This window comes from Chanodichthys erythropterus, chromosome 22 (assembly GCF_024489055.1).
Source record: "Chanodichthys erythropterus isolate Z2021 chromosome 22, ASM2448905v1, whole genome shotgun sequence".
NCBI lineage: Eukaryota > Metazoa > Chordata > Actinopteri > Cypriniformes > Xenocyprididae > Chanodichthys > Chanodichthys erythropterus.
This window is the reverse complement of record NC_090242.1, coordinates 17,170,728-17,195,439: the sequence shown is the minus strand read 5'-3', so window position 1 is coordinate 17,195,439 and position 24,712 is coordinate 17,170,728. Positions and strand designations below refer to the sequence as shown.

The 24,712-nt window shown below is 36.8% G+C and overlaps 1 protein-coding gene across 2 annotated transcripts; it reads left to right on the top strand.

The window, feature by feature from the left end:
* The first annotated feature begins 1,092 nt into the window (after positions 1 to 1,092).
* ulk1b (unc-51 like autophagy activating kinase 1) lies at positions 1,093 to 24,526 on the top strand. Of its 2 annotated transcripts, none has more exons than XM_067375917.1 (28): positions 1,093 to 1,693; positions 2,101 to 2,193; positions 2,283 to 2,324; positions 7,143 to 7,175; positions 7,651 to 7,687; positions 9,942 to 10,115; positions 10,244 to 10,317; positions 10,395 to 10,496; positions 10,635 to 10,693; positions 10,809 to 10,891; positions 11,029 to 11,079; positions 12,705 to 12,793; positions 13,247 to 13,415; positions 13,537 to 13,597; positions 14,291 to 14,380; positions 15,370 to 15,504; positions 16,387 to 16,529; positions 16,660 to 16,737; positions 16,952 to 17,181; positions 17,641 to 17,783; positions 18,058 to 18,173; positions 18,739 to 18,861; positions 18,949 to 19,133; positions 19,224 to 19,402; positions 19,620 to 19,738; positions 20,397 to 20,554; positions 21,684 to 21,819; positions 21,915 to 24,526. In XM_067375917.1, exons 1-28 carry the CDS (start codon positions 1,604 to 1,606, stop codon positions 21,968 to 21,970), a joined length of 3,048 nt encoding a protein of 1,015 aa, XP_067232018.1. In that variant the 5' UTR covers positions 1,093 to 1,603; the 3' UTR covers positions 21,971 to 24,526. The 2 variants fall into 2 exon arrangements, with proteins under 2 accessions (XP_067232018.1, XP_067232017.1); XM_067375916.1 differs by having other exon boundaries at positions 18,946 to 19,133.
* Positions 24,527 to 24,712: the final 186 nt, after the last annotated feature.

Below are 24,712 nucleotides of genomic sequence, written 5' to 3'. Positions count from 1 at the left end.
GTAGAAAAGAAATTAAGGGTTTTGATGAAAACATTCCAGGATTTTTCTCCTTATAGTGGACTTCAGTGGCCTCCAAATGGTTGAAGGTCAAAATTACAGTTTACAGCAATCCCAGACGAGGAATAAGGGTCTTATCTAGAGAAACCATCGCTCATTTTCTAAAAAAAAAAAAAATTGAAAATTTTATACATTTTAACCATAAATGCTCATCTTGAACTAGCTCTAGACCTTCTTCTTCTCAATTAGAAGGTCAAAGTTTGAACTAAATTGTCATATACAACATTCTAGTGCAAGTATATAACAATTAGTTCAAACTTTGACCTGAGGAGGGCATAATACACTTAGCAGTTCTAATAGAGAAGAAGAGAGCTAGTTCAAGATGAGCATTTATTGTTAAAACGTATATAATTTATTTTTTTTTTTTTAGAAAATGAGCGATGATTTCTCTAGATAAGACCCTTATTCCTTGTCTGGGATCGCGTAGAACATTTTGAAGCTGCACTGAAACTGTAATTTTCACCCTCAACCGTTTGGAGGCCATTGAAGTCCACTATAAGGAGAAAAATCCTGGAATGTTTTCATCAAAAACCTTAATTTCTTTTCGACTGAAGAAAGAAAGACAATGAACATCTTGTATGACATGAGGGTGAGTAAATTATCAGGAAATTTTAATTTGAAAGTGAACTAATCCTTAAGGCTACTTTGGATTTACTTATATAGGCTACTACTGTCACATTTGGATGAATAGCTTCTTGTATTTTGATCTGTAGGTCTAAACAAGCAGAGAATTGTTCAATGATGTTCTTTCTATCACCTGTGCCAAGCTGCAACTCATTTGTTGCTACCTGCCTTCTCGGTTACCTGCAAATTATTAAAATTGATTAATTATGTTGCTTGCAATAAATATAGGCTACTGTCTTGCAGTCTCATATTAATATAAATATTACAAAACTCGACATTATTTCAACATTTTTCCTACTCATAACTTTGTAACTTGATATCAGGTTAGTTTGCTAATTTGTTTATTTCTGTGTCACTGTGACAGCCCTTCCTTGACGTCAACGCTGAGCCTCAGTGAAATGGTTGCGCGCATGCGCAACGCTCTGCAGACCTCGACTAAACTGAGGTCTTTGTTGAGACCAAAAGACAAATCTTGCTCGAGCTTTTCAGATATCTCAGGGATATTTCAGGAAAAGACAACCGTGTTGTATACAATCGCGAGCCTGATGTAATCCCGAACACGAACTCAAGGATGTTAGCGTAGCTGACAACATCGGATGTACACAAACAAACCCATCTCTGCCGTTTTAAGGTGGTATTTTTTTTAGCGCAGTTTGGTTTTATTTAACAATTACGACAAGCGGTTTGCCGACATGGGGAACTGTCATAATTTAAAGGAGTAGATCTCTTCACCTCCAGGATATCATGAAAGAGGAGAGGAGTATTTGTATGGAAAGGCTGCCGATGGCACGCAGAAGTGGGGTTCAACTTTCCAGCTGCCTCGTCCAGACAGAGGAGAAGAGGGAAGCAGAAAGAGGATATTTGTGGGCCAGCTTTATTTCACATAAATAGTCAGGCTGCAATATTTGGGATCAGGTGGGAGATGGAGACTGTCGGGAAATTCGAGTTCAGCAGGAAGGACCTTATAGGACACGGTGCCTTCGCAGTGGTATTCAAAGGCAGGCATCGAGAGGTGAGAAAATATAATTTGAAAATGTATATTGAATCATTTCCATTTGCATACATTGGTGGCATTGTGTGTTAATAGGAATATAGTTTTTGTTTACCTACTGGTTGTAGAGCTGACATACCACCTTAAAGGCCTCGAGCACAACAGATGGAGGCGAGAATAAGAGATTAAATACCCAGTCATCTATAATAGAAAGATGTGGGATGCTTTAAAAGCCCGTTACATATATATCCAAGCTTAAAATGTGACATTGGCATTTTTTATAAATGACAATTATCCAGAGAGATTGAAACAAAGCATCTGTGCACTCAAGCTGACCGCAGACATGCACAGACATGTTACAATAGATTTAACACAACATAAACTACAAGATGATTATGTTCAACCACTTAAATCAATTACATTTTCAGAAGCATGACTGGGAAGTTGCAGTCAAATGCATAAATAAGAAGAATTTGGCCAAATCTCAGACTCTTCTGGGGAAAGAGATCAAGATATTGAAGGTATGTTTTGGTTGTATTGTCAATGCATTTAATTTCAAACACAAAATCGAGCATTTGTGTGCAAATGAATTTGTATTTGTTTTCTCTAGGAACTGAAACATGAGAACATTGTTGCATTGCACGACTTCCAGGTAGGAGGATTTGTACATGGAATTGCATTGCAGACATTTAGATGATCAGTTTTCATTGGATCCGTCTTGAGAAAGTGCTTTTGTTAAAACTTTACTAGTTCAAATGGTATTCGTTACAAATATTTTACTAGTTATTATGGACTAAAACGGGTTCAGTGTTGTATTTTACCGTCCCAGAGTCTGTGCTATAGCTTCCTTGCATTGATTGGTTAAAAGCAGTCACATGTTCTTCTGTTGACATGACATGTGCACTTGTGAACTTGCTTTTAACGCTCTGTTGAAAGGCATTGTGGGTATTGAAGTCTTTGTGTGTGTGTGTGTGTGTGTGTGTGTGTGTGTGTGTGTGTGTGTGTGTGTGTGTGTGTGTGTGTGTGTGTGTGTGTGTGTGTATCTTTCTATTAGATAAAATATCTTATTGTTTAATTCTGAGAACATGTGCATTGCAGTTTCAAATGTCAAACATTGTTTTTATACAGGAAGAGAGATAAAAATGTGTTATGTGTTCTTTTTTTATTGTTTACTCACTCTATTCGGCATTCAAAGTTCATTGGCACTCAGTGAATGCTTTTCTTGAAATAGTGCGAGTGAAACCCGTGTGGCCAGATTGGTGAAATGGTTTCACTGACACGTTTTTCAAACACCTGGGTTCTTGCTATTTGCTCTGCCCTAAGGTCATCGTGAGGTTAATGTGTCAGGCGTGTTTCACTGGTGTAAGTTAAAATGAGCATTACAAAAGACATATAAATTACCTCTATCCAGTTGTAAATGCTTTGTGTCTCCTTTAATGCAGTCTTTGTTATTGACTGTTGAACTAATAAGCATAGTAATTTGTTTGATTAGATCATCCCTGTGTTACTTAAAAAATAGGATAATAATTATTAGTTGATACATTTTTTAAGATGAATGTTATTTATATAAAATAATTTTGCTTGCTATTTCATTGATTTTAATTTAAGTATTTTTTCTTTGTACCATTTAACCTTTATACATACCAAGTGTCTGAATAATTGCCATATCCATGTGGTTTACGTAGTGCCATGGTACTATTTTTTTTTTTATAGTTTACACTGAGGTTTTATGTTGCTTTTGTCTCCACTTCATTCATGACAGTTTTGTGAACAAAGGCTCGCACTCTGGTGTTGCTTTTAAGAGCTACAGCTCAAGTGTTTCAGCATATTTCAGCCACATGCTTCTCTGATCTGACCTCTTCTCACGTCTCCTGGATAGTCACACCACTTTCTGCTGTGGTGTTGACTATCTGAGAGGTGAATGCCATTAAATTTTAAATTATTCTCCTTGCGCTACACTGGAGGGAAAAGTCTGCAAGCTGCTTGGCTCTTTGCCACATGTAACAAACTTGAGCTTGTTTGTGCAGGTCATCTGGTCATCTCTCCCTCTCAAACACAGAAACAAGCTTTCAGTCAGAGATTATTTTTAGTGCATCAGAGCAATTTGGTTTTTAAAATCGAAGAGAAATATAACCATTGACTTCCTACAGTTAAATGTGTGTACATATAGGATCTTAACAGATTCAGTAGCATTTCAGGTCAACTGTACCATGTAAAATATAGTGGTTGTGGTTTAAACAGGATGAGCAACAAAGTAATTGTGTATAAAATAACAAAAGTCTTCCCAGAACCAGTTCAGTAGGGTCCCTGCTGCATCTGTGGTTAAATTCAACATTAGCAGATCTCACGGGTTTGCTGTTTTCATAAGCAAAGCTCACTTTATCACCCACATGAACATCAGTCATCTAGGCACCAAGCAGTCTGTGAGTGATGTTGGGCTTGTTGGCATTTCCCAGCTGAATCGCCAAGCTCGTTCAAGCGCTAGTTGTCATTAAACAGTGATGTTTGGTCTAGTTTCTGTCTGACTACACAGCCACAGAGCTCTATCTTCAGTGGCAGAAAGTAAAACTTCGGCATCGCTGAGTCAGCAGCATAGGCCAGTTATGGATCAGCCGATCTGGCTGATTGGTTGCAGGAAGGGGGGGTAGGGGTGGTGTCATATGTTGCTAAGTGATAAGGACATTCTAAGTGGGCTGCTCTGTTTTTTCTGTTTTTTTTTGGGGGGGGGGGGGGGGGGGTTTCGACAGGACATCGGACATGGGCTTGGGGAATAACAGGATTATGGTGCTGTAAAGTCTGACCTGATAGTGCAAACAACCTGTCCTGTGGGACTGATAGCAATTGTCTGGAAAGTTGAATATTTATTGCTTTCACCATTTCGGAGAAGCCTATCTGGCATAGTTTTAAGAGAATTTGCTTAGTTTAGTCTGTTCATGTGCACTGAGGATAGTTCTGTTTTAATAGCTAGTCTTAGCCTGTGTGTTTATGTATGTTAATCATTGCCCTAAAACCTACAGACTGGCATTGCTGCTTTATTGTTTTAGGATCACCAGGTTCAAAAACATTATCTAAAACATCATTTTTATTGGTTCATAGAAAGCACACACTTAAAGGTATAGTTCACCCAAAAGTGAAAATTGTGTAATTTGTGGAATCCATTTACTGTTGGGGATTTCTTGTCGTGTCGTGCTGCATCCAGTGTAGACAATATCACTGATTATAATGGATTCTATTGTCTTTTCATGTGTTGCGCCACTCGCATCCAGTGTAGACACAGTGTTAGTGGGGTTTTTTTTTTTTTTTGGTCCATAGAACACAATTGTTACCTAAAACAAACATTCTCCAAAATGTCTGCAGAAGAAAGTCTGTTCTGCAGAAGAAAGAATGTGCATGACATAAATAGTAATTATAAGCCGATATATTAATTCAAAGTTATCAGTTGACATTATACAAAATAATGGAAAGGAGCAGGGTGGTCAAAATTCGGTACCAAGTCGGTACTGAAACGGTACCAAGTCTGAACTGAAACACGGGAGCGTTTAAAAGCAGGCGTCTATCAGCGGATCCCTAATATATCCACTGATAGACCGATCTGCTGATAGACGCCTGCTTTCAAATGCTCCCATCCATGTGTATCTGTGCAAGCGCTTGGTGAAAAGCGTCAAAGATGTCCATTTACAACATGTTTTTGAAGCGATGATCATTGCAGCCAATCACAGACATATCTGTTGAGATATTGGCCAATCAGAGGTGTTTAAGAATCCGCTCAAGAGCACTCAAAATGCTTGGGTGAAATGCTGGTATCTTCACGTTCTGGAATCAAAGTCAGTACTTTTGACAACTGGAACATGAAAGGAACATGCACAATTGTATGTTTACTTAACTATAACCTTTATAGTAAAACAAATTGTACAATAAAAAAAAAAAAAAAAACTATTTGGATTATATAAAATTGTGCATTCTCATTTCTTATTTTTACATTCAGATTGAATTTGCTGTCATTTAACACTTAATCTTGTTAATCTTTGAAAGCAGGGTTAAAGGGTTAGTTCACCCAAAAATGAAAATTCTCTAATTTATTACTCACCCTCATGCCGTTCCACACCCGTAAGACCTTCGTTAATCTTCGGAACACAAATTAAGATATTTTAGTTGAAATCCGATGGCTCCGTGAGGCCTCCATAGGGAGCAATGACACTTCCTCTCTCAAGATCCATAAAGGTACTAAAAACATATTTAAATCAGTTCATGTGAGTACAGTGGTTCAATATTAATATTATAAAGCGACAAAAAAATATTTTTGGTGCACAAAAAAAAAGTGTGTGGTTGGTTAGTGATGGTTGATTTCAAAACACTGCTTCAGGAAGCTTTGGAGCATAAATGAATCAGTGTGTCGAATCTGCTGTTCGGAGCGCCAAAGACACGTGATCTGAATCATGATTCGAAACACTGATTAATTTGTGCTCCGATCTTGAGAGAGGAAGTGTCATTGCTCCCTATGGAGGCCTCACGGAACAATTGGATTTCAACTAAAATATCTTAATTTGTGTTCCGAAGATTAATGAAGGTGTTACGGGTGTGGAACGGCATGAGGGTAAGTAATAAATGACAGAATTTTCATTTTTGGGTGAACTAACCCTTTAATTTAATAATAACACTAAGTAATCTATGGTAAATCTCAAAATTATTTAATATTGCACATTATTATTGTGATAACTAAATTTATTTGTAGCATTTAACATTATTTGTTTAGTTTTTCTATTGTTTTTATTTTTAATTTTTTTTATTTCAATCTGGAATCATCAGCTTATCGGTATCAGCCAGAATTGTTATGTTGGTTAACCTCCACTCAATTCGATACTCAACAGTAGTAAGCTTTTGACAGAACTTGTGCTGCTCTGTGGACTATAGATGCCCGGGGATGGGCCCTTTTGTCTTTAGCCAGTAAGAACCCCCCTCACCCTCTCCCGAACACCCTAACAATCACACAACCACAGCTGCTGCTTAGTAACACTGTGGTGATCACTCACAACACCCTAGCATCGTTGTAAGCACCACTCACATTTCACAGCCTCAGCATTATCAGTACTTTCTTGTGTTTGAGCGAGCTTTAATGGTGTGCGCTGTGGCTAACTTGAATAGAAATGTGTCACGCCATCACACAGTTAGCACATTGGAAATGCACAGTGTTAACAAAGCTTATGACCTTTGCCCTCCCTCTGGTCTGTATTAGCCCATTATGATCCAGTGCAGAGAAAACACACTCACGCCATATGTGGATTAGTGTCAGACCACTGCACTTACAACACACAATACCCCTTCCAATGTCCATTTTCTCACACAAGTCTCGACAAATTAACAATGTTATGCACAAATTTTGAATGTATATATTAAAGTACATGAGTTAATTTGCTGTCATGGCCACCCGTCTGTCCCAGTGTTGAATCTCATTACTCGTGTCTCTTTCTAGGAAACGGCAAGCTCTGTGTACCTAGTGATGGAGGTAAGTAGGCCTGTTTTCCCAGTGTCTTTTGTTGTTCATCTTGTCTGTCTTGTACCTGGTAATGCCTGCTATTAGCCGTGCCCTGGGGCCAATGGATGACAGCTGCAGCTGTTAATAACGCAACAGCTTTAGACAGATACAGACCTGATTTTAGGGTGTTTTGTGCAACACAGTGAGGATTTGTAAAGTTTTTAAAATCACTATGAAATTCAACTTCCTGTTAAGGCCACGCTACCATGTCAGTTCTCAGAAAAGCTCCATGGGAAAGCAATGGGGCCACTGGGAAACCCATCAGCAGTGGACAAAGGGAAATAACGGCCTATCTTTTCTGAGTGGCTTATTTTAATATGCATCTGAATCATCTCTCCCCATGCAAAGAACTAAGCCCCATTCAGATGCAGGTTTTGTCATACAGCATTGTTGTGTGGCGCTGTTATTCAAAGTAAAAAGATCAATGTTTTTTCTTTAATTGCAGTACTGCAATGGGGGAGACCTGGCTGACTACTTGCACTGTAAGTGGGACATTTCATTTATCATGCTTTGACCTCATTTGTTTTGTTTTTTTAAGCTCACTGCACAGCCTTCTTTAGTACATTTCATGTTCATTCTTAAATAATTATGTAGTTTAAGATTGGAATCAATTCAGGAACTTGCAAAAAGAACATCTGCTTTTTTAGAGTAGAGAAGCTCATCCTATCTTTAATTGCTGCAATCATTTGCTTGCGTGATGAAAGAAATGATATTGGTTCATTTCAAAAGCATGCAAAGCCGAACTCAGGAAGTTAGGACAGATGGGTTTAGGGTGTGTGTGTGTTTGTGTATGTATGTTTTGTTTAAAGCGGGTCGGAGGAAGCTGTAACTGTTGACTGCAGGGTGTGAGTGCATTTTCAGTGGAAGTAGTTGCTCTGAAAAATCCAGACAAAACCACGTTTGTTCTTTATGGAATCTTGACATCAGTTCAGATCAGACAGAGAGGATGAGAAGAAATGGGTGAATCACTACAGTATATTGCATTGCTTATAAATGCAATGTGTAGTAAGTCATTTGAATTTATAGACTTCGCAGTGCTGTCTTAGTTGATATGCATTGCACTCTGGAAGGATTGCATATTGAATTTGCATTCAATTTGCCTGTAAAATTGGTAACTGGTTACAAGTGGACTGGAGTCAGGGCTAAGTGATATACAATTTTTCGCCTTTTTATGGTATGCTATTTATGCACAGGGTATCCATGGGGCATTAAAAAGCATTAAAAGCCATTCATTTGATTGGTAACAGCCCTTAGTGTCTTATTCCAATTAAATTTTTTGATTCACCAATATGCAGATTTAAATGTCAAAGCTGCAGTATTCTGAAAGGATATTGCTTCAGAAATTTTACATTTTATATTTACACATTTATTTATTTTTTCCAGACAAGCAACTGTTTTACTCATACAAATGAATGACAAGGCTTAATGTGGAGCCCTGTGTGAAGTCTTAATGGGCCGCATTTCATTCACCATTTCATATTGTCTGACAACAAAAACAGAAAAATATATATGGAGAAACCCTGTATGTATTTGTTCTGAAATGTCTCAATGCGCCAATATATTTCAAGCAAAATAAAAGAATGAACTGATGTGATATCATTTTGAACAAAATCAGGCCAAAACAAAGTTCGTTTTGTGTTCCTTTAGAACACAAAGCAAAATTTCTGGAAAAGTTTGCTTAGGGGTGCATTTCCCGAAGCTATTGTCATATGTTCCGTCGTTGAAATTCAATGTAACTTGCGACCATAGTTATCTATTGAACCATCGAACTACCGTTGGTCTGTAGTGATGACGTAATAGGTGGGTGTGGCTCTGAGACTCCACCTTTTTTGACATAGAAAGAAAGTAATCTCTGGTTCATTTCTTCTATTCAGTCCATCAAGGTTAGACGTCCTCAAGTAAAAACATTAATATATGCTTTATAGTAGAAACTGAAGGTGTAATTTTAATTGAGAGAGACACTGACATGTTTTTCATGTTTAATACTGTAAAGCTGCTTGCTTTAAAGCAATCTATTTTATAACGTGTTCTATAAATAAACGTTATGTGACTTTACTGGAGTACTGAATTGCAGAACTGGTGCAAATATACCCACATCGCTATGATCAGATGCTTTCTTGACTGCTGTTTTCTCACTGCTGTCATTTTTGTTGTGTTTATTGTTAGAAAAAAGTGCACAGCTCATATTTACATATTCATCTAAAAAACGAAAAAGAACTTTGCTGTGAGTATATTGGGTATATTTTAAAGAATTTAATACTTTTATTTAGCAAGGTTGCATTAAATTAAAATGATAAAAAGTGAAAGTCATTTATAATTTTACAAAAGATTTCTATTTTTCAAATCAATTCTGTTCTTTTGACCTATCTATAAAAGAATCCTGGGGAAAAAAAATGTTTCACAGTTGCTACAAATATATTAAAGCAGCAAACTGTTTTCAACATTGCTAATAATGCCATCATAATGTATATTTTCAACACTGTTTTTCACCAAATGAACACAGCTGAAAATTATATTTATTTAATTGTATTTATATGTACCTGTATATTAATGCATAGTAAATATTTTTACTTATTTGCCTTTTTTTGACTCATTTTATGAAAGTAAATACATCGTATATGTTTTATTGAAACATTTTAATCATATTATCACCAGCAAAATCTTTTTAAATTTATTGCATTTTCAATATGTATGAACTCATCTGATGAACTCATTTGTACTCTAATGCTCTTTCAGCTAAGGGCACTTTAAGTGAAGACACCATCCGAGTATTCCTGCAGCAGATCGCTGGGGCCATGAGGGTCCTTCAGGCTAAAGGGATCATCCACAGAGATTTGAAACCCCAGAACATCCTGTTGTCCCATCCTGCTGGCCGAAAGTCCCACTCCAACAATGCCTGTATCAAGATAGGTGAGTTTGTGCCTGTATTTATGCATGTGGTGTATATTACATTCTCAGCTCGCTGCTTTAGAAACTCATTATCTAGAGTGCATTGCTTCACCGGCACAGTTTCTAAGATCTTATTTTGGTCTCTTCAGCTGACTTTGGCTTTGCACGGTACCTCCAGAACAACATGATGGCCGCCACACTCTGTGGGTCTCCAATGTACATGGTATGAATAGTACATTTTCTTTATCTCAGACTTTGCACATATCTGTGCTTCATTGTGACTGAAAATCTGTTCATCAGGCACCTGAAGTTATCATGTCACAAAATTATGATGCCAAGGCTGACCTGTGGAGTATAGGGACCATTGTGTTTCAGTGCCTGACTGGAAAGGCTCCATTTCAGGTACGTACCATTCTGTGAGCATATGCACTTTGATTTAGCTATATAGTTGTTATTGTCAAGTGTGAGATAGAATGCATCCATGCCATTGTGAAAATTACTTTTAGCACATTAAGTTTAATTTAATTGTCTGTCCATCAGGCCAGCAGTCCCCAGGACCTCCGTTTGTTTTACGAGAAAAATAAAACTCTTAGCCCAAAGTAAGTGCTTAGCTTATTGACTTGAATGGCTAACAACACTTTTCAGATTAGTCTTGGAATACAGATTCTGATAAACCTTGTGTAAAAGTCCCTCTCTTTCTGTCTCTCTCAACAGCATTCCCAGAGAAACTTCCAGCCATCTCAGACACCTGCTGCTTGGCCTCCTGCAGAGGAACCATAAGGACCGTATGGACTTCGGTCAGTATCCTGAGTGTCTATGCCCACTATTTTTGATGCATTGATGTTTGTTATTTATAAGTTTAGTTTTGGCCATGGTTCTGTTATTCACTGTGCTGTCTTTTTGAGCTGATTGTGAAATATTTCTGTTTTTATAGATGAATTCTTCAGACACCCCTTCTTGGAGGCAAGCTCCTCTATGAAGAAGTGTGAGTTATTACACTGCCATTTTAAACAGTACTTTTACTCTTTTTTTAAATTGTCAGTAAAAGACAAGCTTAAACTTGTTTAAGCTGTTTTATTTCCTATCAGGTTTGCATCCTTGGTACTAAAATTTGGTTTAAAGACCTGATTCTTTTCTATCAATAAATATTAAATAAACATCAAAATAGGGCTGGGCGATAAACCGTATCATATCAAGACAGCTATAAATGTCAATAACGATGATAAGCTCTGGACATTTTTACTCAATATGGATTATACTACCAGTCTACCACACAGCGGAAATAAACGCAACAACAGCCAGTCTGCAGGGAGCCGGCAAGGGAAACAAAAGTGAAACTGAACTTGCATTGCTTTCTAAAGCAGAAGACATTGTTGAAAAACAGGTAGCTCAACATCAATTATATGGAGGTGGTTTGGGTTCCTTAAAAGCCACAGAGTGCGGATTTAACTGCTGGTTCACACTGAGTGTGTTTTTGTGGTAAAAATGCAAGATGAAGGTCAGAGGAACAACAACAACAAAAATGCATGCTTTTTAGACACATTTTTAAAAAGTTGAACATCTTTTAACTTGAACGCCATATTTTTAGGTTCCCAACACGTTAGCGCAGAGGTCAAACACGTCCATCTAGCTTGTTTAAATAAAAAATAAAAAACACTAGAAAAGTAGCAGAATGGAATGGAAAAACGCGTTCTGTGTGAACCGGCCCAGACGGTCTGCAAAATATGTCGTTCGTCGGTTCCGACCAAGGCGAAAACACCAACAAATCTTTTTACATCACCTGGAAAGGTACCTTTCCAGCGATGACACTGAGAGTATGAAAATACAGTTGTGTGTTAATCTGTGTAGCATAATGACTGATTTACAAATAAATAAAATTTTGCACTCTTTACTCAAATTTCTACCTCTAAATCATTTCATAGGTTGTAAAGCCAGTGCATAGGTAATGTTTTTAAACTATATTTTATCTAACAGTGAATTAAATTAAATATTTGAGATGTTTTCTGCCACTATTTTTAATAAGCTACAAAGCATCCTAACTTCTGTTGTTTTAAGGCAGAAAAAGCATGTTTGCGCAGTTAAAAGTTTACATTGGTGTTCTGTTTTTGTCATTAAACTATATTCTAAAATGTACTTAATGAATCCTCTGGTTTCTCCAGACTTCAGTCATTGTTCACCAATATCAGTCAATTTTGGAAAAAAATCTTGTGATCATAATTTTTGCCGTATCACCCAGCCCTACATCAAAATTGAATTGACCAAATGTGTCAAAGTACATAGTTGATTGAGTGAGTGATCGGTTGGTTGATTTAATTGATCGAGTTACAGAGTTGTGAAATGTTGGACAGAGCTAAATATTATTTTTTTGTAATTAAAATTAGTTAAATTATTCTTTCTTTTTTTTTTACTATGATTTGATATAAACTTGGTAGATTATGTCAAAATTATGACTTTATATAACTGTATTTGTTGAATTCTATTTAGAAGGTTGAAAAAGACTTCTAAAGTGGGCTGTTTCAAGTAATCAGACACCGTGGTTTACTGTACTTATGGAAAGTACCATCCGTCTTCCAGGATATTAAGTGTATGTGTGTGTGTCTATCTTCACAGCTGCTCCAGTGACTGTGACTTGCTTTCCCAATTCAGCCTCTGCAAGCTCATGCAGCAGTTCGTCTACTTCACACCTGGCCTCTCCTCCTGTAAGTGTGTGTGTGTGTGTGTGTGCGCACATATTTCATTAGAAAGATCAATGGCAGTTCATTGTGTCTCTTGCACTGATAAGTGTTGAAGTGTCAGGAGTTTGCCACAGACATGAAGATAAATAAGCACAGCAAGCAGCTGCCTCATCAAACAAAGACACACTTTCTTAACATTTTATGGTGGCTCGTAACACTAATCCATGATAGGAGCCACATGTTAATCAGCCTTGTATTTTGTGGCATTTTATGGGTCCCATGGTATCAGAATGCTGCATAGAGGTCAGTGCTTAAAAAGCAAGGAAATCATAATGTCACATTCTGTTATTTGAGGTCTATAAATGGTTAGGAATAGTTTTTACTTTAATGTAGTTTTTGTACTGTTTATTAACCACTCAGGATACAAAGGATCTTTATGTTGTAATGTTTGTCCTCGTCTTCTCTTATTTTTTTTAGCAATCCCTTGCAGAGATCCAGCAGGTCCGTGCAAAGGCGTTAGCCTCCCCTACCCAGGATTCTCCAGGATATCTGCTGAAGGACTCGGGAGGTGGCGGAGGTGGCAGCAGTAGCAAGAACTCGTCCTGTGACACTGATGATTTTGTCATGGTTCCAGCTCATTTCCCCAGTAAGCCTGCAAGAACTTTCCTTTCTCCACACTCAAAAAAAAAAAAAAAATAGTCTCTGTCCTGATAAAGTAGGGATGCTGGGTATTTATCGCCTTTTTCCCTCCCTGTCTGTCTTTGTAGGTGAGCTTACCTGTGACATGCCGACAGGAAAGATTATACAGGACAGTCTAATGTATAGTGGGTAAGAGAAAAACCGTTTGCTACTTGACCAATTAATCTGTCATTTGCTTACAACTCAATACTGTTTATTATAAACACTGTTTTAGTGCGCCGGTTTAAATAAACACTACTACAGTACACCACTCAATAAGCAATAAGCCATTCCTCTAGCCCAACTGACAGCATGGTGCTAGAAACGCCAAGGTTATGGGTTTGACTCCTAGGGAAAAGACATTTGTTACAATTACCAAATCTGTCAAATGAATTTAAACTCTAATAATGCCCACAAACTGCATTGACCGTTTGATGCTCATGCAGCTGATGTAGGTTTAAATCCGGCTTGTAACTCAATCCTTCAGAAATCATTTTGATATTCTTATTATTATCAATGTTGAAAACAGTTGTGATGCACTGTGATACTGTTTTCAGGATTCTTTGCTTAATAGAAAATTAAACAGAACAGAATTTATTTGAAATGGAAATCTTTTATATGTCTTTAAATGTCTTTACTGTCATTTTTTTAAAGTCAATTTAATGCATCCAACTTTTGAATGATAGTGTATAATTGTTTGTACAGCTGGAATAATAAGATTTTCAGTTTTTGATATGATTTAATGGATTTAAATTCTCTCACTAATTTACCACGCTGACATCTTCTAGAGTAACGTCTGGAATGAATCTACTCCTAACATTCTCCATCTCTGTCCTGCTTTAGGAGTTCTCTTCTGGCGTCCGGAGGTCAGTGCAGTCAAGTTAAGACCCCTCCGCGCTCTCCCTCCTACAGCAGCTCTCCAGGACCCAGCGGGTAAGAACACAGCAGGATGAACAAAATATTATATATATATATATATATATATATATATATATATATATATATATATATATATATATATATATATATATATATATATATATATATATTAGTAAGCAAGAGATTTGTGTGGTGGTGCTATAAATACTTGTATAATTTAAAAATAGTATAAAATTAAATGGTGCATAATTTAAGTATAGTAAAAACTAGTTTCTATTTTTTTCTAGTCTACTCATTGAAGCATAAAATATGGATTTACAAAAAAAAAAGACTTTTCAAAAACAAGTTATAACAAATTATCACAAAGAAATAATTCACGCATTCACTAATTATATTGCTACTCTTTGCATATGTAAGAGTCAAAAAGTGTGATTGTATGTTATGAGTTCAAAGGAAATTATATAGTAAATTAAAAATATATATTAATCAGAGTGTTGAAAGCATTAAGAATTAGACATCCCACCAGTGTATATATATTAAAATAAATAGTTTTGCACATCCTTACATGCAAATTATGAGTAGAAACCATGGGCCATTTTCAGGTTTTCACATTTCGACATGTAGCAGCCAAGCCTAGCTAAAGTTAATTTTTCACTGTTTGATTTTTTGGGTCATTGAAGATTGGGGCCTTCACCACAAGGGAAATGAGTCCTAGATTACCATGAGGATTGCATCTTTGATGGGCACAGATTGTCCTGTTCTCCTTCATTATTAAACACAGTCCATGAAACTCACAGCCACACACAATAGGCAACCACAGAGCTCCCCCAGCCTCTGCCTCTGACTGTTTTGTAGTTCCTATTCTGAAATGTCCTGTGAGATTTTAAATGTTTTTATTTTATCAATGGCAGCTGGAGGATATGCTGATGTCAGTGCTTTTATGTTTTACCGTTATTCTCTGTCTGTCTCCCTCTCTCTCTATTTGTTCAATTATTCTATTTCTTTGGCTCTCCATTTACGTTTTATTTCCGCTTCATTCTCAGCAGGCCGAGTGAGTTTTCTGGGAGTAACTATGGCAACTATGGGCAGTCTATACCCATTCCAGTCCCCACACAGATTCACAACTACCAGCGCATGGAGCAAAACCTCCAGTTCCCAGGTCAAGAGGGCTCTCCACGGTGAGTGAAAGCACATTCTAATATTTCCTAACATTCCCTCTTGAAATTGCTTTAATGAAGAATTTATTGAAATCCCTATGGAAGAAATCAATGAAAAAATACTTCCGGATCCAACGTCTCAAAAAAAGTGGGCGGGCACTGTTGCACTCTATTGAATTGGCCATGCACCACAGAAAGTTGAACAGGAATAAACCATCAAGTTGAATAGTTGAAAAGGAATTTGATTTGGAATGACAGGAAGAGCAATTTACTGAATTTATTTAAAAGAAAATCACAGTTACACAACAGAGACATTTCTTTGGTCCCACACAAGTTTTGCAGCAAAACATAAATAATTGCATCATTAATTATGCTCTCATATGTAAAATATTTTTTTTCTCAACTGATAAGACTTATTTTTTTAAACTTCTCAATTTTTTTTTTTAAAGTTCAATGCTGTAAATTAAGTCATCAACTTCTGAGACAAAAAAAATATAAAAATATAAATATTCAGATTATTTTAAGTAAAATATTTTGGAAAATTATTTTTTGATATGGTCTTTTGAATTGTATATTACATATAATTAAATATATTTTCCTGGAAATACTTCTTTTTTGTATAATAAAATGTTATGGGTAATTCATACAGAAAATGAAATATATTAAAAATTACCAATGCAGCACTACATGAATTGTTTTTAATTTCTTTTTACTCAAATTTATATTTTGTACCTAAATATTAATTTCATTTTAGTTAAGTTTCAGTGGAATTTAAAAGACATTTATTCACTGCTCTTTCTTTCTTTCTTTCTTTCTTTCTTTCTTTCTTTCTTTCTTTCTTTCTTTCTTTCTTTCTTTCTTTCTTTCTTTCTTTCTTTCTTTCTTTCTTTCTTTCTTTCACAGGTCTGCCACGGTCCAGAGGTGCAGTAGCGGGAGTTTTCTGGCCTGTGGGAGGACAGGGCCTTCTCCTCCTCAGCCTGGTTCTGCTCTCACTTCTCGCCGGCTGTCCACAGGAGGCACAAAACCCTTCCAGCTCTCTCCACAGGGTGAGTGCCACTTTCTTTGGCCCAAAGCCTTAGTCATGTCACTGTAGCTAAAGATGATTTAGGAATCCTTGTGTTTCTGAACACTCTCATGCTCTCTCTCTCCCTCTCTGCTCTGCTTTTGTCTCAAAAGTGGGCACCATTCCTGAGTTGCCAGGCCAAGTTTGTCCAGCGAGTGCAGAAATGGTTCACAGGGGCTCTCGGGGTGGAGGTAAAATCATTTTTCTTCTGTTTCCACTCTTTTGTTGTTTTTTAAAGGAATGTCATAGCCCAGTTATTTTCCCTTTTGTAAATGTAGCATGTCAAGAAAGATGGAAAAATGTTGCTTTCAACTCTCCCCAGAATATACATGTTATCCATTAGTTTTTTGTTTTGTGTGTTTTTGGATGATGACTCTTTCCCTTTTCCTGGTTGTGCCCGTTTAGAAACCAAGGCTCGGCCACAACAGCAAGGTCTGGGTACGCGGCTCAACAGCGCCCCCTGTTTGCTGGAGGCGGCTGGTGGGTGCAGGCAGAAGATCAGGAAGCAGCATTCAGACCCAGTGGTAGCCCCTCAGGGAAACATGATGCCCTTTAGGACCCTGCACTCCTCACCCAGGCTCAGTGAACTTATGCAACGCAACCCCTTACCAACCATCCTGGGTTCTCCTTCCAGAGTAAGATCATTCTTTCTGTTTGTGTGTCCATGAGCTTCCAATATACACTTCTTCAAAAGTTTGGGATTGGTTAGATTTTTTTTCATGTTTTTTTTTTAAAGAAGCCTCTTATGCTCACCAATGATGTGTTTATTTAATGTTTATTTAATTGTGAAATATTACAATTTAAAATAATTGTTTTAATTTAATTGGCAAAGCCAAATTTTCAGCATCATTACTCCAGTCTTCAGTGTCACATGATCCTTTATTTCAAAAGGACAGCATGCATTTTACATTGAAATCAGTTTATTTTTTATTTTATCAATTTTGTTGCCTCTTTGCTGAATAAAAGCTTATTTCTTAAAACAACAACAACAAAAATGTTCCTGTTCCAAAACTTTTGAACTGTGGTGCATGTATGTGCTGGCTGTGTAATAAATGCAAACAAATAATGTAAAAATTATTATTTTTCCATCCCAGGCCATGCCCCCATTTGAGTTTCCCAAGCCCCCAAGTTCCCCAAACATGGTTACATTTCTGACCCACCAGGGCCTCAGACCAGCTCAGGGAGAGGCTAGTTTGTCACCTGTCTACCAGCCTGAGGAGAGGAAAGGCTTTGGGAGGTAAGAGAAGAAGAGTTGGTTGGATTTTAGCTCCATTCCAAACCCTAATAAGCTGCCTCGCTGTCTGTATAGGCAGCATTGTAAAGAAATAACCTCTTAAATAACTTAGACACTCTTGAAAAAGCTAGGCAGCTCTCCTAGTTTTTGAACAGAGCTATTACTGATGTTGGAAACCTGGAGACAAGCTGAAATTTAACAACAAAACCCTGTCCTTCACTACTTTATTTTTCTTCCTATTTTTTTATTTATTAAACATCTTTTCTTCTCGGGACAGGTCTCAGAGTACTAGCCGGCTATCTGATGTGCTCCTTATGGCGGCTTTTGGGGGGCAGAGAGGAGAAAGAGGCAGCAATGAGAATCTCAATTCTGACAGAGGCATAGACATCACAGGTGAGCTCACTGACACATTAATAATGGGTGATCCCAATTTAACTATACTTGTTAAATACATTGTTTACATTTTTACATTATTTATACATTGGATAAATGATTTTTTAAATATTTTAATATATTTTAAAATGTAATTTATTTCTTGTGATGGCAAAGATGAATTTTCAGCATCATTACTCTAATCTCCAGTGTCACATGATCCTTCAGAAATCAGTCTAATATGATGATTTGCTGAATTCTTCTTCTTCTTATTATTATTATTATTATTATTATCATAAATATTAAAAACAGTTGTGCTGTTTTTCTGGATTATTTGATGAATTGAAAGTTCAACAAACATAAATTATGTTTTTGATCAGTTTAATGCATCCTTACTGAATAAAAGTATTAATTTTAAAAAAAAAAAAGAAATCTTGACACCAAACACTGTAGTGTAAATGTGTAAAATGATTTCTGAAAGGGAACATCAGTATGTAATTGGTCTTCGTCTTGTAATAAAATAGTATTTTTAACGTCAAGTTATATGCAGTCTTCATATAACTCGATCTTGTTTTCCTTCTCACAGCACCACCTGGTGGTGGAGGCATTGTGGTGGGCTCAGGTAGCCCTGCTCGAGTAGTGTTCACTGTGGGTTCTCCACCCAGTGGAGGAACACCACCTCAGAGTTCTCGCTCAAGAAAATTTTCAGGTATTTTTTTTTTTTTTTTTTCTCCAATTTTGGGCTTCTTCATTGATTTGTCTAAAGGGTAGCACTGACCTGAGTGTCTCACAGCAGGCTCATCAAGCTCCATTAGTCCAGTAGGGTCCCTCACAAGCCGCTACCCACAAACAGGCATTTACATGGACGGCTACGAGGGGCCCTCCAGTCCCCGCTACGGTTTCACTGACCCCATCTCAGCCAACCTAGAAGGAGCCGTGACTTTTGAAGCCCCTGAACTACCAGAGGAGACCCTAATGGAGGTAAGCACAAAATTGACTGCATTTTGCTTTGATAGTCATGCTACCTAGTTTATATTCAAATCTAACACCACGCTTCTCTCTCCACTGCAGCAGGAACACACAGAGACTTTGCGCAGGCTCAGGTTCACGCTGGACTTTGCTCGATGTATGGTGGATGTGGCAGAAGCCCGGGGTGGAGAGGCTGCCCAGGCCGACCTCTCTTCCACCGGCCTGCTTCAGCAACAAACCCTGGTGGCCGACCAGATCAGCTCTTTGAGCCGAGAGTGGAGGTAAGGAGATGTCCACCATAGCTAGTCTCTCACAACTATTAACCTCTCTAGTAATGGATCACAGTTGCATTTGTTTTATACATTTTGAGAGCAGAAGGACATTGTGGTGTAGTGTTGTGTTGTATAATATCCTTTAATGTGAAAGTCAACTAATATAGCAATTAAAAGACTCAGGTTCTGCGTAGAGTGGTATTAATGTGTATATTTGTGTTGTCAGTTATGCTGAGCAGTTGGTGCTATACATGAAGACTGCAGAGCTTCTGTCATCTTCAATACAAACAGCCATGGAAGGCATCAAGCAGGGAAAACTCTACCCGTCTACCACCGTCAAACAAGGTCAGCAATTCAGACACAATTTCGTCTCTCTATCATAGTAAAGCACAACTGAGGCCATCCACTTTTTAAGTGTAGCTCCCATTTATTTTCTCAATAGGCATTAAATTAATTGACTACATTTACATGCACTCTCATAATGCGATTGTTATGATATTTTGGCAATAAACTTTCCCTCATCTAAATGGATCAATGATGTGATTGGTCTAAAGGCATTAATAATAATTTTAAAAAAAACAAAGATATGACATTCAAAGTATGTAAGGTAGTACAACTAGATCTCTTTTTGCTATTTTGCTACATGTAAATGTATTTTAAAGATTTTGAAGTGTCAAAAGGTCATTCAGTTTAACTGTACAAATGCCAATACAGCCGTTTCATCTGTGATTAAAATATCTTAAAATGTAATAAATGTATATATTTTTTATTCTGGCATAACATCATAGTGCAAATGGTATTACAATTGGATGTGACTTCATTGGATGTGACATCATTCAGACACCTGTAAAGGACCACATGGTTGTGAAGCAAAGTAACATGAACATGAATATAATACAGTAGCTATACTGATGGTGGAAAACATTAAGCCACGTAGCAATAAAAAATGGCTGGATACCAACAACAGTAACTGAAGAGGTGTTTGCACGTTGATGTTTTTCAGTGGTTAGGAGGCTGAATGACCTGTATAAGTCCAGCGTGATGTCCTGCCGCTCTCTGAGCGCTCAGCTGGAGCGATTCTTCTCCCGTAAACACAAACTCATGGACCACATTAACAGCATCACCGCAGAGAGGCTCCTCTTCAGCCACACCGTACAGATGGTAAGAAAGTACACTCTTAAAAATAGTTCACAGCCATGACATAGAGGAACCATGCGTTCCCCAAAGAAGTTTTAGTAACAGTTCTTAAAAGAACCATTTTTACTAAATGTGAAGAACATTTAAACAATCTAAAGCACCCTTTTCCACTATAAAGAACCTTTTGTGAAGTGGAAAGGTTCCATGGAAGTTAAATGTTCTTCAAGGAACCATAGATGCCAATAAACAACCTTTATTTTTAAGAGTGTGACCTTGAAATATCATGGAATTTTATTTTTAAAGTGTTACTTCTGGGCCCTGGAAAATTTTATGGATTTTTTTTTTTATTTCTCTCTCTTTCGGTTTTATTTATTTATTTAGCTCTGTATAGCTGCATGACTAATTGTTAAAAGTTTGCGATCTCAATTCAAACACCCACCCGATCTTATTCCTAAATGACAATGATTTGGCTATGTCTATTAAAAATTTAACAAGTATAATCACAGTGGAACATTCAAATTTGCGTTGGCGCTACCGCTGACCCAGAGAGAGCAATTGTCCTGTATAGGTATGAAACTGCTCATTATTTATTTATTTATTTATTTTGTGTTAATAATAATTTACATTATCACAGAGTAACATGACACTTCAAATAAAGATTACAACAAGTATCAATTACATTGTTACACCAGTAGGTGGCAACAAGTGACCTTTGAAAAAGAGATTCGTTCAAAAATGCTGATACATTCAGTAATGAAACAAGTGAAGTATTTCTGAGAGAGTCACTGAATCATTCATTCAAACTGATTTTAAAATTTTTTATTTATTTTTTTTTTTAAATTAAACATTTTTTAATTAAATAATAAAAATGTATTAAATATTTTTTTACATGGAGTAATTAAAATTTTTTCAGAACCTCTAGTGAATGACGTATTATTTTGTTTGGTTGTATATTCAAAATCGAGGGAGAATCGTAATCACGATAAGAAACGTGATTCTAAATTTATCCAGAATCGTGCAGCTCTAATGCTGAGCTGTAAAATATTTGTCGCCTTGTATTTTCTATGTGGTCAGCCTATTTCTTATGTCTTGAGAATTTTAGCTTAAAGCTACTGTCTGTCAAGTGTATTAGAGAAGTTGTCTGGTCTTACAGGTGCAGACGGCTGCTCTGGATGAGATGTTTCATCAAGGGGAAGCATCAGTTCAGCGCTACTATAAGGCGTTGCTGCTCATGGAGGGTCTTTCTCTGCTCCTCACAGAACAGGCTGACATCCTCAGCGTTAGCAAGTGTGAGTAAAACCTCACATTCAAGCTACCGACAGACTTGTGTGTTAACATTAAAGATATCTTTTTAAGATCATTTGCATGTGATGTTTCCCTACAGGTAAGCAATGCATCGAACGCCGTCTCACCGCCTTGCAGTCAGGCCTCTGTGTGTAAAGTCTCTCCACCACGCTGCTGTTACATCGTCAAGATTACCGTTTCCTCCCTGAGCAACTTTCTCCATCTTTTTCCATTTCCATCTCTTTAACTGCTCTGGGGGAGGGAGTGGCCCTCTAATTGGACCAAGGTAATTTGATTGACAGCTGATGTCATAATGGTGGAAAGATACACAAATGCGGATGTGTTGCCACTTTACGTCATCACAGACACGGAAGGACAGAAAAATACCTGTGTCTGCGCTGCAGTCCAGATGAATCCGGTTTCCACAACTTCTCTCACTGAGTTTAAAATGTAGTACAAGGTGTTTCTCGATGCACTTGTTGGCTCAAATATCCATGTTATCAATGGGGTGTGCAATCTGAGTTAATTTGAGACAAGGTTTACCCACCCAAAAACATTACATTTTCCTTAGTTTGTATGTAGTTATCTGCCCATTCACTACGTTAACTAGTGGAGACGTTATAAAAACACTTTTAAGATGATTATTAGTGATGTATTTTGTGTATTTGCGGGTGATTTGTGTGATTGAAGTCATTTTGGTTGTTTGGTTGAAATCCAAGTGTCCAATTAAAAGTTATAATTGCTAGATAAATGTTGCAGACCAGCAAAACAGGGATTTTTGTGCACCATGTGAATGTTATAAAAGGCCCAAATTCTCCCTCACAGGAGAGATTAATCAGAAATTCAATGACCAAATTACAAGCCATTCATTTAGCCAATTATTTCAAAGACTTTCTCATCGTTTCACAGAAGGAAACTGTGTATAAAGCCAGCAAAATCATTTGTAGCACTTTAGTGAATGTTTACCAAGAGCATGTCAAACCCTGTTTCCTCCTTAAAATGTCTAAGAAATTAATATTGTGTGCGTTGTGTGGACAGCTCTTATGACCTGTTCAGTTTCTTCTTTTTTAAATGGCAAATATTGTGTTTTTATTTTGTGTTTGGCAATCATTTTGTCTGAATGTAGTTCGGCTTTTTAGGTTTATGTCGCATTAGGGCTTAAACTGAGAGCAACACAAAGTTCCTGCGCCATCACAGAGGATTTTAAGTGTTATTTAGTCAGAAATATTATGCCAAAAAAGATCTGTCTAGTTTAGATAATGGCGGTATTAACGCTGGCCCGCTCAATATTAGGTTGGCATCAGAATTTATAAGGAACTCTTGATTATACCTCTAATTGGAATCATATGTATTCCCTGGTGATCAGTCCTGTTCCTGGTTCCACCTAGATTAAACTGACTTTAATGCCCATTTTAGTGTTTTTTTTTATTTTTTTTTCCTGGGACAGAATGTACTTCCTTTGGGTTGTGCATGCATAGTTATTCCTGTTGTTGATGTGAGCTGTGCATAATCTGACACAGGTATATAAAGGACAGGTCTTAAGATAGTAGTCTATTCTAGCTTGCTGCACTGTTTGAGAGCTCTTTAGTTAGGTAAGCAGAAGACATTCAAAAACGAGCGGACCATTTAGTGTGAACGCCACATTAGAGTTATATAGTCAGTGCTTTTTAGTCTTTATTTCATTTGTGCTGTAAATGAACAGTGTGTTTATGTGTTGAAAATATTTAAAGCATTTTTAAAATGTGCCTTTAAAGAAAAAAAGCAAAAACTGAAACACTGAAAAAATATTTTGCTCTGTTATATTTCTTTTCTTTCATTTTGTACATTTGTTTAGTGATTTGATTGGTTGAATTTGACTGGGTAAAGATGCTGTGGGAAGGATTTAGTTTTGCTTCTATTATGTGTGTGTGAATGTATTTGTGTGTTTAAATATCATACATACTAGTTTTCTTTGAATAAACTGAAGTGCGTTGTCATGATAGTGAGGCATAAGCTATTATTTTGGTTTTGAGTTCCAAAGGCCAGTTGCCATTATAGTAACATGTATTTTCTTCCTCTAATACATACCACTTAAATTGCAATTTTAACAACTTTGTTAAAAGACAAATAGCTTTTTTATTTTCTGTCTGAACAATTATGCTGCATTAAGGTGTTTTTCACATGCAGTGTATTTGTGTTGTGCTTTTTACGCTGCATAAAATAAAAAACGTGTTTAATACATCAAATGTTAATCGCCACCTAAAATGGACATTGGATGTATTGTGACATTTTAAATCATGTGTACAGCATGAAGTGTTTGTCATCTCTGATTAAAGCATCACTTTGTCATTGTTCCGCAGACACTAAAACTTGCTATATGTGAGCTCACCCGTTCTGCATCACTACACTGATGTTTTCCAGTCATTAATAACGTACATCTGTTTTACCTTGATCTCTGTTTCATGTGTAAATATGGATTGTAAATTATCGCTTTAAAGTTGTACATTAAATGAACGCATGGAGATTTGTTTTCCGTCACCCTCTCCCCACCAAAGATATGAACGTTCCCAATTGTGACTGTTGATAAACATTTACAGTTGTTTGTTCTGTAAAAAGACCTGTACACACTCTTTCATGTCAAATGTAAGTTGTTACTCTTTGCTTTAAACAGTACAGCACCAATAATAGAGGAAAACTGAAATAAATATTGCCTTTATTTGGTTGTACGGTCCCATTTTTATCTTTTTGAGGTTTTGGGTGGGTGGAATGTTTTCTGTGATCTGTAGTCTGGTAAATATTTTAATTTGTGAATTATAATAATTAAGGGTATGTATTTAAAAATTTTACAATTATATTTGAATTTATATTTATTAATTTATGTATTAAATTAAATAGCATACATTTTCATGAAACTGACTT